General features: G+C 40.3%; 1 protein-coding gene across 1 annotated transcript; it reads right to left on the minus strand.

Annotated features, from left to right (window-relative positions):
* Positions 1-753: 753 nt before the first annotated feature.
* On the minus strand, positions 754-14,006 carry NECAP1 (NECAP endocytosis associated 1). The gene is made up of 8 exons (XM_032390911.1): positions 13,865-14,006; positions 8,241-8,341; positions 7,982-8,086; positions 7,208-7,289; positions 6,256-6,364; positions 5,989-6,169; positions 4,100-4,202; positions 754-3,764 (listed from the first exon to the last, which is right to left on the minus strand). The coding sequence occupies exons 1-8, from the start codon at positions 13,957-13,959 to the stop codon at positions 3,716-3,718; spliced, it is 825 nt and encodes a 274-aa protein (XP_032246802.1). The 5' UTR covers positions 13,960-14,006; the 3' UTR covers positions 754-3,715.
* Positions 14,007-14,362: the final 356 nt, after the last annotated feature.

Below are 14,362 nucleotides of genomic sequence, written 5' to 3' on the forward strand. Positions count from 1 at the left end.
GGTCTTAATGCATTACTGTATTTAATGGAGGGGATGACACTATCCCCAGACTGATAAGGCAGAACATGAGGTCACTGTGGACAATTATTTTACTCCCAGCTCCAATATAGGCAATTCAAGCATAGCAGAGCTTTTTAAAAAACATACTACCCCTGTATCTTGTTATCTTTCAAAAGGGGACTGAAAATGATTATTACAAAATTTGAAATAAATGCCAAACCATAAAATTTCTGTGAAAACAATCACAAGGCTATTTATATCCTCCAGGCTTAAGGAACCTGGAAGTAAAGATAATAAATCACTCTCTTCGTTTTTCCTTTCTCAACAGAATATGTGCTTGATGGGCAGCTCCTGAGTAGGAGTCCTCTAGTCACAAACCATATATATTCTCTTCATGTACAGTTAAGAGGCAGTAACAGAAGTGGATTTTTTAGAAGCTAGAAAATAACTAAAACATAACCAAAGTACAATGTAATCTTAGACAGTTATAATAATCTAAACGAGACAATAAGCTACCAAACCTACCCACAGCTGTGTTTTACGGTATCATTTTTCTTTTCCCGGGTCATAGGGAAAGTACCAAAGTAAAATTTTTCTTCATCACTGCTTTTCTGATCCCTAATACTGACGGACTCGGGAGCACATAAATGAGATTTTCTCCAACTATGACAAAGCATATAAGGAATACTTACGTCATGAAGCGAGGAACAACCCTGAGAATGAGTAAAAGAAGGAAAACACTCAACTTACTGATTTCTAGTCCTTCTTCACTGAAATCACTGTTTATTCAACAAGTGAGCATCGGCTATATAGAAAGGTATACAGGAAGTACAGTGAGTAGATAAAAATGCAGACATGGTCTTTATATTCAAAGAGTTTACAAACTAGTAAGAAAGAGTTTCGACAGCAACCCAAACAAAACAAAGGAGATCATTTTTCAGACTGGGAGGACAGGTGACATTTCATGAAGTAGTATTTACACTAGCTTTATGATTGGAAAGGATTTCAACAGGCAGGAAGGTATTCTAGGGCAGAGGGAATTTTAGCAAGCATTCAGTGCTCATGGTGCTAATGGCATCTGAAGAATGACTAGTACCCTAGTTCCAGGAGCATACTGTGAGTGGAAGAGAAGACAGAGTTGAGGATGAAATGGTACTATGGACTTTATTCTGTAAGCAAAGGAAAATTGCTGAAGACAATGAACTGGGGAAGAAAGGGCATGAGCAGGGCTCGATTTAGTAAGATGATTCTGGTGGTAACAGGTAAGCTGAATTGGAGCTGGAGGAAAAGAAAGCTAGAGGCAAGCCAACTGCCTAGAAGGTTATCAGAACGGAGGAAGTGGAGTAATAAAAGTTCACACTACAACTGTGAAGACAGATACAAATGTATAACTGCGGGGATTGAGCTAAAAAAAAAAAAGATTGTCCACATTCTTCCCCAAATAAAACCTGAGGTTTAGGATACACTTCTATCAATGACAGTGCCTCACCACCTCGGTAATGGTAAGAAAGGCCATGGGTGGGAAAGCCATGTAGGCCCTATTCTAGGAAAGCAAATGGAGGTGCATCAGAACCTCTGGAGGGGACAGCATGTTACTTTAAAGAAAAAAGAAAAAAAAAAGGCAAGCACATATATCATTCTGATTCACCTTCTGTGAAAATCACTGAATGAGAACTCCAAGATCTTCTGGTTTCCAAACTCTGTGACACTGACTTTAGTTCCATCTCTTACACTGATTCCCCTCATTTAAGCTGCTTATAGTTCTGGGATGTGAGAGGTGGCCTAGATCATAAAGACAATCTGAAGTAAATGAAATGAACTATACCAGCAAATAAATAATTCCTATAAATTATCTCTATTAGGAGTGCTCTGTGGGTTTAGAACCATAAAGACAGAAGTGTAACCTGAACTTAAAAGCCCTATTTCTTGAAAAAGAGTAATAGACATTAAAATGTCTGTTTATTACCTACTGGCCCATTTATATTGGGTCAGTTAAATTAAAAAGGCACTGAAGTAGGCAAATTAAAAGATAAAGGAGACACTACCTTTTTCCACATTTTTAATTACCATTATTGCACCAATACAGCATATGCTTTATATACATATATTTTAAATTTCATTTTCAATTTTCCAGCAATTCAAATACATAATATATTATCATCTTGAGAATACAAAGAACACAACATGGAGGAAGATTGAGAAAATAGGTTCCCAGTAGTTAGTCACTAGTGATTCTATAGAACTTTCCATTTAGTGTTTTCTATTGGAATTTTAAAAATGTCCTGCCATGGCTCTGTAAGAATAGAGCTGCCTGGAACAGGAGGCAATGAAAAAAATGGACCCAAAGTTTAAAAGAGTCAGGAAGGAAATACAGGAGAGAGAATATATTTTGAAACTAAATATAAGACTCCCTTCAGCCAGAGTGTACATATCCAAAGAAGTGCTAAGGGAAGAAATGATATCCTCCCATTTCATCCTCAAAATTGCCCATTAACAAACAAAATAGGTAGTGCCCATTCACCTAAGAAAGGAAACTCTCTTCACAGCATCATAAAAGGAATGGTGGGGTAGAGGGAAGGGAAAGTGGTGGGAGAGCAACTTGCTTCTGAGATACCCCAGGTGACGGTTTATCAAGGCCATCACGTGGGCAAAACTATCACAGCTAGCGTGCCAGGGACTCTCCGACTTCCTCCATACATGACGATGTAGGTAATAGCAGCTTTCTAGTGAAGAGCTCGATGGACTGAAAAATAAATGTTTATGGAAAGGGGCCAGATACCCAGGCAGCAAGGCAATGTGGGTACTGAAAGAGAGTTACGTGCTTTCAACCCTTCTGCTCTACATATCCTGTTAAAAACTCTAAACCCTTCAACTTCAGGTCAAATAATGGGGCAAATACAAAGTAATGCCACACTTCAAATGCAGCAGATAGATGGAGCTGCAAGAAAGTAAACGCTTCTCTACAACATAACTTGGGAAACACGGCCCCTTGAACCTCCTTCATCCAAGAGACACCCACTGGTCAAAGTTGTTGCACTATTCAGCAAACAAAAGAACAGTGAAAGTGCCACCAACAAAACCCTCTGAGCATAGGAAGAAACATGTAAACACATGAGAGGGTGACGGAGCTGCACCTGCCACTGGATGTTCACTGAACAGGGTAAGCCTGAAGGAGGATCTATAACACAGACCCAGGAAACAGGTCTTTCTTCATACCTATCCCTATCAAAACTCTGTATTTGTAAACACTGAGGTCCAGTCCATTTTTAGGGTCTTAGGTTAATGGAAAAGGAAATTTCAAGGTTTCTGTTTCCCCTGAAATTGTTAAGTAGGGCACACGGGGTCATGAGATGATTTGGAAATAAACTAAAGAATTGAAAAGACAGAGAAAAATTTTACAGATGGTAGAGTTCATTTCCCCCGCAAAGAGACCTGGCCTTCTGAGCCCTGCATAGTCAGCCACAAGTATGGTAAGACCCATTATTCCCTGCCTTAATAGTGAACAGGAGATAAGAGATACTTTCTTGGCTGTACAGCAAGTAACAACACAGGGGAGTGATATAAACCAGCTTGAATGCAATGGAGAAGCTATGAAAAAGATTGTCCAGTAATTTTGGTTCTGGGGAGAGAAGGGGTTCCTAGCTTCCCTCACAGATTGGTGCCCTCAAGGTCCTTTTTTTTCTTCAAGCTGTCCTTAATGTCCTGCCAATGCTATTCAGAACTGGACCCAGTTGGATGGCTGTGGTGCCTGGTTTGGAACAGAGCTGCAAGACAGGAGAACAGAGAGAAAGCCAGAGGAATTAGGACAGCTACTCCATTCTTCACATCATAGCTTCCAAGAAACTGCTACCCAAAATGTCTGAAACTACACCTCACTAGAAATTCTAATTATCAAGGCGTGAAATATCCCACTCAAACTTCATCCTACAGCTTTCTTACCCCGCCATCCCCAGCACTCCTCTACTTCCTTACCTAGAATTCCTGCCAAAGACTCTGTATGACCTGCAAATGCCCTGCTTTCCCAGTTCAAGATTTCATTTGACTGTAACACATCCTCTGTACTCTGATTGAGAGTATGGTGGTTTCACTAGGCTCATACCTGGATGCAGTGCTAAAGTCTCCCCACAAGTCACTGCTTGCAGAAACTGGAGCCGGTGCTGGTGTCGTGACAGGAGCAGGAGAATCCAAATCTAAAAGGATATCTGAATACACAGTAAAGAGATGAGAACAGAAAAGGGAAAACATAATAAAAATCTTAGAAATAAAAGCTTAGGGGTGCCTGGGTGGCTCAGTCATTAAGCGTCTGCCTTCGGCTCAGGTCATGATCCCAGGGTCCTGGGATTGAGCCCCGCATCGGGTTCCCTGCTCAGCGGGAAGCCTGCTTCTCCCTCTCCCTCTGCCTACCACTCCCCCTGCTTGTGCTCTGTCAAATAAATAAAATCTTTAAAAAAAAAAGAGAGAGAGAGAGAGAGAAACTATTAATATACACAACTTGGATGAATCTTAAGGGAAGTATGCTGAGTGGAAAAAGCCAATCCCCAAAAGTTATGTACTCTGTGATTCCATTTATATAACATTCATGAAATGACAAAATTATAGAGATGGAGAAGAAATTAGTGATTGCCTAGGGTTAGTGAGCAGGTGTGGGGCAGGATGCAGGAGGTAGGTGTGGTTATAAACGGATGACATGAGGGATCCTTGTACTGATGGAGCTGTTCTGTATCCTGACCATGGTGATGGATCCAGGAACCTACACATGATAAAAGTGCACAGAACTAAAAACACACATATACACACAAATGAGAACACGAAAATCTGGTGAAATCTAAGTAAGATCAGTAGGTGGTATTGATGTCAATTTCCTGGTGATATTTGACTTTGGTTTTGCAAATGTTACCATTTAGGGGAACTGAGTAAAGGGTACACAGGATTTCTTTGTGTTATTTTTTACAACTGCATGTGAAGCTACAATTACCTTAAAATAAAAAGTTTAATTCAAAAAAATTAAAATTTTAGACATTATCCCCAGTGCCTTCTGGAGACACTTATGAGAAGAAGTAGGTTATAACCACTTTTACCTCAAAAGTCCAGAAAGAGAAACTTTACTCTTAGCAATCAATGATAAGAATGCTCTGCATCCCTGCAATGTAAGTTAAAACTACAGACTCTAATATCTGCTTCTCTAACCTTTGGAAAACTCTTTCCGAGTTCTAATGTTCTCATTTTGAAACGGAAATAACTCTGTTTTTCCCATCAGATAGTACAGAAGGGTGAAAATATATTCACAAACCCAGATGCTGTCTAATTTTCTCCCAACTGCCTTTGTGAAGAAACAGAGAAGATTAAAAGAAATAACATTTACTGAATGGCTACAACATTCCATGGACTGTGCTAGGTGGTGTCACATCATTTCTCCTTTACAATCCTGGGGTAATTCTAAGTCTCCATTTTATAGATAAGGATATTGAGACAGGGGTGCCTGGGTGGCTCAGTCCATTAAGCATCTGCCTTCGGCTCAGGTCATGATCCCAGGGTCCTGGGATGGAGCCCTGTGTCGAGCTCCCTGCTCAGCGGGAGGCCTGCTACTCCGTCTCCCACCCCCCCTGCTTGTGTTCCCTCTCTCGTTGTCTATCAAATAAATAAAAATAAAATCTTTAAAAAAAAAAAAAGATATAAAATAGCAGAGCTATGACCAAAATCTTACTCCATCTGACTCTCAGGCCTACTAGCATCTAACCAAGGTACAATGAAGAAAATACTCTTTTTAATATCTACTCATTTTCTGACAAAGAACCTACCAAATACCATGACTCTCAGTTCACTAGAAAAGCTTTAATTCCTTACTAGACGCTGCCAGAATCACCTTGTCAGTACCAAGTGCCATTTCATGCAAAAACATCAACACACTCCTTGGCAAACAGGTGCTACCCAATCAAAACCTAAGATATGATGATTTCTCAAAGTTAAAAGTAATAGAGAGAGATTTACCTGCATCGCTACCTCCATGGTTAGATTTTGGAATGGGTGGTGGAGTGACATGATTGCTGATGGGAACGGAGGTTGGTGGAGGAATAGTGACTTTGCCTCCAGGTGGAGGTGGGAGCAAGCTTAGGCCCCCAGCCCCTGTAGTCTTGGGCTTAGAAGCACCTCCTTTCTTAGTTGTAATGTTCTACAATGAGAAAACAGAGAAGAGAAAGACAAAGTCACAAGCTTATTATAAAAATACAGGGAGTGGGGGAAAGAAATCATACTCACCCCAATACTCAACTTGATGGTCTGTCCTTCCTTGAAGCCCAGATCCAACTTAGGACGATTGTCCATGTCCTGAGATTCTTTGGAAATCTCAGATTCCTGCTTTACCCACCTTCAGTAAAAGAGTAAATTATCTTAATTTGGGATTACCTAAAAGCAGAGTCCGACACACAAATCCGAGTGTAACTAACTTATATGAAACAAGATTCCAGAAAGCAGAGTGAGGAAACATGAAGAATGAGGAAGGAAAGGAAGAAAAGCCATGAAAGAGGGCAACAGGGTTCAATGGTACTGAGGAGCCACCCAGAATACATATTTAACTTATCCCTCCAAAGGAGGGCATTTAGCTGCCAAACCCCATCCTCCATGGTTGAGGGCTACCCCTGAGGGAGTGTAATTAATTTCTCAGTCCTTCCAGGCTGCTTCCTTATGCCAACGGAGTGGAATTCCACAATTTCAGAGTTCTGAGGCAGAAAAGCTGAGTTATGCCTATGCCTGCCCTTGAAGTAGGAAGCTGACATTGTGCACAGTGCTATGCACCACAGCTGTGCCAAAACCAGGCAGGCGGAAGAAATGTTGAAACAGACATAAAACATGTCAGCTATACAAAGTAACAAAACTGGCACACAACTCCCCATGTAGCTCCCATACAGTCCTGCTATTATTATATGCCTCCCTCAGCCACTTAAAAGCAAGTGCCAATTCCCCAGAGACATAAGCAAAAGCATCTCAAGACACTGTACAAGGGACCAAAAACATGTTCCAGGTTTTAAGGAAAGGTCAAAGCAGATACAAAGATAATGTAAGGAAACAGCAAATGGGAAGATTCAAATTCATAATGAACTAGTTTACCAAATACAGAAACCAGGAGGTAAAAGAGATAGTGTCCATTCAACTGCAAAGGAGCACTTCCAAAACCTTTTAACCAGGTAACTAAAGGACAAGTTTCACTCACTTGAAGTGATCTTGCAAGGAGACGTTAAAGTCAAAGGCATCACCCCGATCTGTGAAGCCAATGCCAATGAAAGCACTACGCCCTGTGAAAAAGACAGGAATACTCAGAATAGGAAGTGTCCCTTAGGGAAAATTCCACCCAGTGAAAATTAACAGTCACCTTAACTAAATCAAGTCGGGAACATAAAACATTTTCTCACAACCCAGGGGTCCAAAAACTACATACAGCCCAAGGGCCAAATGCTGCCATCGCTTGTCTTTATAAGTAACATTTTACTTGAACACAGCTACACCAATTTGTTTACATATTATCAATGGCTGCTTTCATACTACATCAGCAGAATTAAGTGGTTACAATAGAGAACAAAAATCTAAAATGTTTATGATCTGTGTCCAAACAGAAAAAGTTTAACAACCTCTGATATAGACTATGGAGAAAAGATAGACTGCCCTAGACATAGATGATTTAAGACAGTCCCACCAAAACCCACCACAAACAATGAATGAATGGGCAATATGTGTTAATTCTTTGGTTAGCTAGACATTTTGATTTATTTACATCTACCTATTAATTACCATGTCTTGAACTTGCCTTCATATCTATTACAAGTAACATGTTAATCCTTGTCCTTTAGCAACTATAGTTAACTATGGAGAAAGGAGAGGAAAAATTTAGTAAACTGAAGTAAGATAAATGCAATTAGGACACACTTTCATTGAAGTGCATTTACCTATTTTCCTAGTATCATCCCATTCAAAATCCCAGACTCCTTACCAGTACCATCCTGGATCCGGATTACAAAGTAGCGGCTGGAATCTGTCACTGTCTCCACAGCAATACCAGGATATTGTTCTACCGGTGCCTGAGCAAAGAGCTCCCCTGACAGGTAAGAAAAGACTTCTTTGAGCAAAGGAAGCAAAAATCTAAAACCCCAGTTAACAAATATTTCCATTCCAGTCCCCAACTTAAATGTACTTAGAAAAATGCACCAAACTAATACTCTTAATATGTTAAAGAGTCAGCAGCAGATTACCTGAAACTTTATCCTCAAGTTTGATATAAGCGATCTTCCCTTTTGAAGTGATTCGGAGGCGACCAGTCCAATCAGGCTGGTCTAATTTCCAGTCAGATGCCCTAGGATAGGAAAATAGGAAGTCTCAGGTCCATATCTTTAATTACTAAAAACCTACACAGAATCATTTGCCATATTCCTGTTTTGCTGTCCTGGTTGCTTATTCTTTCTACCTATTAAATAATCAATAAGAATAACGCATGATCCCCTCTACATAGATGTCTCATTATTACATATAGCCCAAAGCAAACAAATCCTTACTACGTAAGGATTATCCTATAAGCATCAAGAAAAACATGTAAAGTACAAATACAAGCAATTTAAAAAAATTCTCATGATACTATTTCCATACTGCAGATAATAATTTATATAATAGTGGGGCGCCTGGGTGGCTCAGTCATTAGGCGTCTGCCTTCAGCTCGGGTCATGATCCCAAGGTCCTGGAATAGAGCCCCACATCGGGCTCCCTGCTTGGCAGGGGGCCTTCTTCTCCCTCTTCCACTCCCCCTGCTTGTGTTCCCTTTCTCAGTGTCTCTCTCTGTCAAATAAATAAATAAAATCTTTTCAAAAAATAATAATAATAATTTATATAATAGTATTTGACCGATCAGGTAACAACAAAGTCTACTAAATGAATTATACTAGGTAACAGAAGCCATCCCAAATCCCTAAACATATCATCATCTTTCACTGAATTCAACCAATATTTACAGTGTGTATTAAGTCACAGGCACTGTTCTAGATGCTTGGGATACAACAGTGAATGAACAAAACGAAGACTTCTACCCTCATGAGGTTTACATTATAATAGAAAACAGATAATAAAAAATAAACATAAAAAATAAGTAAAATAATTAGTATCTCAGAAGATGATAAGTGCTAAAATAAAAAGAAAATGCAGAGGCAGAAAAGGGAAATTGGGAGGGTAGTGGGAGAGTAAACAGGTTGCAACATTCAAGAAGGTGGTTGGGGAGACCTTATTAACAAGGTGAAATGTGAGCAAAAATGTGAAGGAAGCAAGAAAGTTACTCATGCAGATATTGGAGGAAGGAGGTGATTCCAGGATTGGAACACTTAGTGCAAAGGTGCTAAGGTGGGGTTGAGTCTGGAATGTTTGCCCTCAAAGGAAGCCACTGCAGTAAGAATAAAATAAAGGGATGAAGTGGGAGAGATAACAGAAGGCCAAATTTTACAGGTCTTTTAAGAATTTTGGCTTTGACTCTGAGTGAAGGAGAAGCCATTACAGGTTTTACGCAGAGGTGAAATATGATCTTTCTTTTATTTTATTTGTTTTAAAAGAGTAGTTATTTTTTTTAAAGACTTATTTATTTATTTGAGAGAGAGAAAGAGAGGGAGGAAGAGAATCTCAAGTAGAGACTCCCCACTGAGCGTGGAGCCGGACACAGGGCTTGATCCCATGACCCTGAGATGATCATGAACTGAGTCAAAATGAAGAGTTGGATGCTTAACCTACTGAGCCACCCAGGCGTCCCAATCTCCCTTTTATTTTAAAAGGATTACTTTATTGTGTGCAGAAGCAATGTAGGGATGTAAGTACTGAAGCATGGGGATTACTTAAGAGACTACTGCAGTAATCTAGGAGTCATGATGGTGACTAGGAACAGAGAGCAGCAGAAGTGGCTAGATTCTGGATATATTTATTTAAAGTAAATAAGCAGGATTTTCTAATGGATTTAATGTGAAGTCAAGGATGACTCTGAAGATTTTAGCCTGAGCAAAGGAGCTGCCAATACATGACACAGAAAGGCTATAGGTAGAGCATGTCTGGGAAGAAAGATCAGGAGTTCGGTTTTGAATATGTAGAGTTTGAGATGTCAAATAGATTTTCAAGCAAAGCTATAGAGAAGGCATTTGAATATGAGTCTGGAGTTTAGGAAAGACATGTGGGCTAGAGATAGCGACGTCCATGGAAACATTACAAAATACTGAATACTTATAATCTGTATGATAAATGAATTTGAATGAAATCTAAGACGTTATTTAAATATGACCAATTTTACAAAGCACTGCCTTGTGATTTTGTTTTGTCAGCATGTGGAAAAGAGAGGGCAAAGTAAAAGTTATTAATAACTCATCCTGGGACACCTGGCTGGCTCAGTTAGTAGAGCATGTGACTCTCGATTTCAGGGTTGTGAGTTCGAGGCCCACGTTGGGTGCAGAGATTACTTAAAAATAAAATGGTAAAAACAAAACAAAATTCATCCCTTAGAAACCTGAAAATAAATACTTGCAAGTTAGAAAGGTAACAATAAGGTATATCTAAACAAGAATAAGTTTAAGGAGAGGGTAAGCAAAAGGTGGAAAGGAGAAAAATGAAAATGAGCACAGGTTTTGAACAGGATTTATAAGACAAATCTTTGTCATGTCCTCCTCTCTTGATGCCCTGCCTCAAAGAAGCTCAAGTACTTGAATCTGATCTAGACTACAATGCTCTAAAGGTCCCTGTATTTTAATTTTTTTTTAAATGAGTCATTACTTCTGTCATGCCACCATGAGCTAAACATAGTGTATTGAATATATTAGGAGCAAGCCTACTAGATGTGTTTCCTGGGACAGGTTCCTTGTCTTATTTATCTTGTATGTCTAGTGGCCAATATTTAACAAATTCTCAGTAAGCGAATGGATATTCCCAGCAGCAATTTCCCTCAGCCCTGAGCCTTAGTTCCTTTCCTGCTCCCAAAACCTAGCCTGAGGAACTCTTGGTTTCGCTGGTCTTCTGAACAGACTTCACAAATTTTCACTTACCTCAGTAATAAATCCTTACAGCAACCATATGGAATAGGCATGAAAAGCCTATCATCTCTGTCTCTCTAAGTGAAGAACAGTAACACAGTAAGTAATGATGTCTAACTTTGAAGTCCAGCATTCTCATCACATTAAAACAGACTATTGAGTTTACTATTGATTAAGCTGAGGAGGAGGGCAGTGATGTATATAAAAACGGTTTTAGAGGTTGGGAAACTATTTCTTAATCATTTATAACTTTCTCATCGACCTAAATTGTCAGTGAAAGCCTGAGAAGCAAGAGCTCACCATAGGTGAATCAAAGTCATTCATTCCCTCTAATCTTATTAGTCACTCAAACCAAGTATTCCTCCTGCTTCCTAAAAAGCCCCGTTTTTCCTTTAATGGCAGCCTAAAGAAGAATCATGCTCATAATATAAAATGGGTTCTGTAAACAAGAAGATTAGACAGACAAAAAGACATAAAAGTAATATTTATTAAGCATCTATTACATGCCAAGCATTATGCCCATTCTTATGAAAATCAAGTGAGAGGATATTGCAAGATAAGTAGTAGTATATCCATTTCTACAAATGAGGAAACCACAGTTCAAAAGAGTTAAGTGTCGGGGTGCCTGGGTTGGCCCAGTTGGTTAAGCATCTGTCTTTGGCTCGGGTCATGATCCCAAGGTCCTGGGATCTAGCCCCGCATCGGACTCCCCGCTCAGTGGGGAGTCTGCTTCTCCCTCTCCCTCTACTGCTCCCCATGCTTGTGTGCTCTCTCGTTCTCTCTCTCTAGAATAAATAAAATCTTTGAAAAACAAAAAGAGTTTAGTGCCTTGCCAAAAGCAAATAAATGGGAATCTTGATGCAAACTTAGTGCAGCTCTCTTCATTCACTATAGTAAGAGTGGCTAATGAAAAAATGCCTTTTGGAGGATAAGAAATGTCAATAATAAGCATGGAAACCATAGATAACAAGAAAAAGAGGAAAATTTAAAAAATGTTTTGATGGCTCAGTGCAATTAACTGATATAAGGACAAAAGGCTATGGATAAACTAGAAAGTGAAGGTAGAGAATGCAGATGAGAGAAGGAAGGTCTTTAAAAAAAAACCTTAAAGTAGAAGAAGAAGAGAACCCCACTTTATGGTGTATCAAATCCTTTAGGAAGGCTTTACTACTAAAGTTGGAAGTCATGAGCTATTTCACCTATTTCAATGCTAACTTACGTGATTAAGTGTAATCTACAAATTTCTTCCACGTTTACAGAGTGCCCACTATGTGCCAGACACTGTACTAGACCCTGGTACTATAAAATTAGAAAAGAAACAAGCTGTTCACAGATAGTCTAGAGAAACAGATGGAGCAATCAATTACAATACAGAAGGAAGAGCACTCGCTATGATAGAGATAAGCATAGGTGCTATGGAAGCACACACAGAACATACCAAAGCCAGAATGCAAGGGTCAAGGGGGCTTCCCAAGGAAGGTGATGTCTCAGCTGAGTCATACATATTATTACCTGTAACTACCATCAAAAAGCATGTAGATTCCTATTCATGGTCAATTTGGAGTCTGATTGAAAGCCTGGAATTAGGACTACCTCCTTTGCCAAAAGGTACAACCCACAGGGTCTAATGCACAAGTCAGCAAGTACAAAGATACTGATTCATGATGAATGAACATCCTGTAAGGAGGCAAAATAATGGACACAGGAGGAGGACAACAGCCAAAATAATTATAAATGCCAAGAGGAAAATCATGATGGTGATGTGGATCAGAGAACAATAAGAACAGTATCTTATATACTTATATGCTGCTTTACTGTTTCCTAAATTCTTTCACATTTATTATATTATTTCATTTAACCCTCCAAAAACTTCTGTGAGGTACATAACTAGAGCAGGCTTTATTATCATTAACTTTTTTTTTTCCTATTTCACAGATGAGAAAAACTAAGGCTTGGAAAGGTTAAGAGATTTGTCCCAAATCATATAGCTGTTAAGTTGTCAGGGGTCATACTCATATTTCTTAACATGTAACCCAGTTAACATGTTAACTCTTTCCACTACATGACTTCATGACCTCCTACAGCATCCTCAGAATCTCACCATCATTGGATTACAAGGTGGTTAGCTGGCCCTACAGAGAAAATGCTGCATTAACTCTGGAGAGAAAAAGCTACGGGAGAGGTTAAGAAGGGAGGGGGGTAAGGAAAATAGAATATACTATGTAATCATCAAGAAAATGTACTGAAAAAAAAAAAAACAGAATAGACACCGACTGGAAAACCTATAATCATAACCTCTGCCCACTAGCAAAAGAACTGAAAGGAAAACCAAATGGTGGATGATATTCGGTAGCAAGACTGACAACAGCACAGAAGATAAACTGTATCACCTACAGAATGGCCAACACAATGACTACTCACAGAAGCGCACGGGGTACTGGAAATGTGTACGAGAGGGAGGACGGGAGGGGGTTTCGACAAGGGTGACAAACTGAAGGACGCAGGAAAAGAACGAACCAAAGGTGACTGGCAATGGAGCAGGCACGACTGGATGTGGATGATGGGGAGCAGATGGGTAACCCAGAGGGGCCCAAGGGAGGAGGGGTGGGAGGGTGCAGACGGTAATTTTTTTTTTAAAGCGGCGGAAACCAGGATGTCATTCCACAGTGGGGAAAGAACAGGACGGCAGGGCGATAACAACCCAGGTAGGGAGGTTAGCGAGGTGACAACCCAGAGGTGGCAGTGGCAAGGGACTCGCAGCGTGCTACCTGAGGAGGAAACTGTCATCCCCGACCCGGTATGCGTGTGCTGCAGTGTATCGGGGTTAGTACCTGTAACCGCGGTTGGAGGCCCGGGGAGGAATCCGGTAAACGCTAACGTCTGGCTTCACACACAAAACAGACTCGTACTCCAACTCGGTCGCCATCTTGGCTCTGCACTCCGCGCCACCAGGGGCGGGGCGTAGGAACGGGGGCGGACGTAGAAGGTGGGAAGTTGGGCTGCGCGCAACTTCCGCTTACGCTACTTCCGCGCGATTTTAGTTTGGTTCTTGAGATTAACCTCCGGAGGTACGGGTCGGGGAAGCCATATTGAAACCTGGAAATCGTGAAGCTGCGCAGTTCACCATCTTGGGTAATGGCAAAACGGCCTTTCCAGTGCGTGACCCACATTATAGAAATCTCCATTCCCGAAAGGTGATTAGGGAAAGCTCCATCTTGCTCGCAGTGCTTAGGGAGCAGGAGGACCGTCTTGAAATCTGGAGAATGTTTTTCTGACAAGAACCACTTTTTAACCATAGTTTCCCGGCAGGAAAGGGGTATCTGCCTGTT

The sequence above is a fragment of the Phoca vitulina genome, unplaced genomic scaffold, assembly GCF_004348235.1.
Source record: "Phoca vitulina isolate PV1807 unplaced genomic scaffold, GSC_HSeal_1.0 scaffold59, whole genome shotgun sequence".
NCBI classification, from domain to species: Eukaryota; Metazoa; Chordata; class Mammalia; order Carnivora; family Phocidae; genus Phoca; species Phoca vitulina.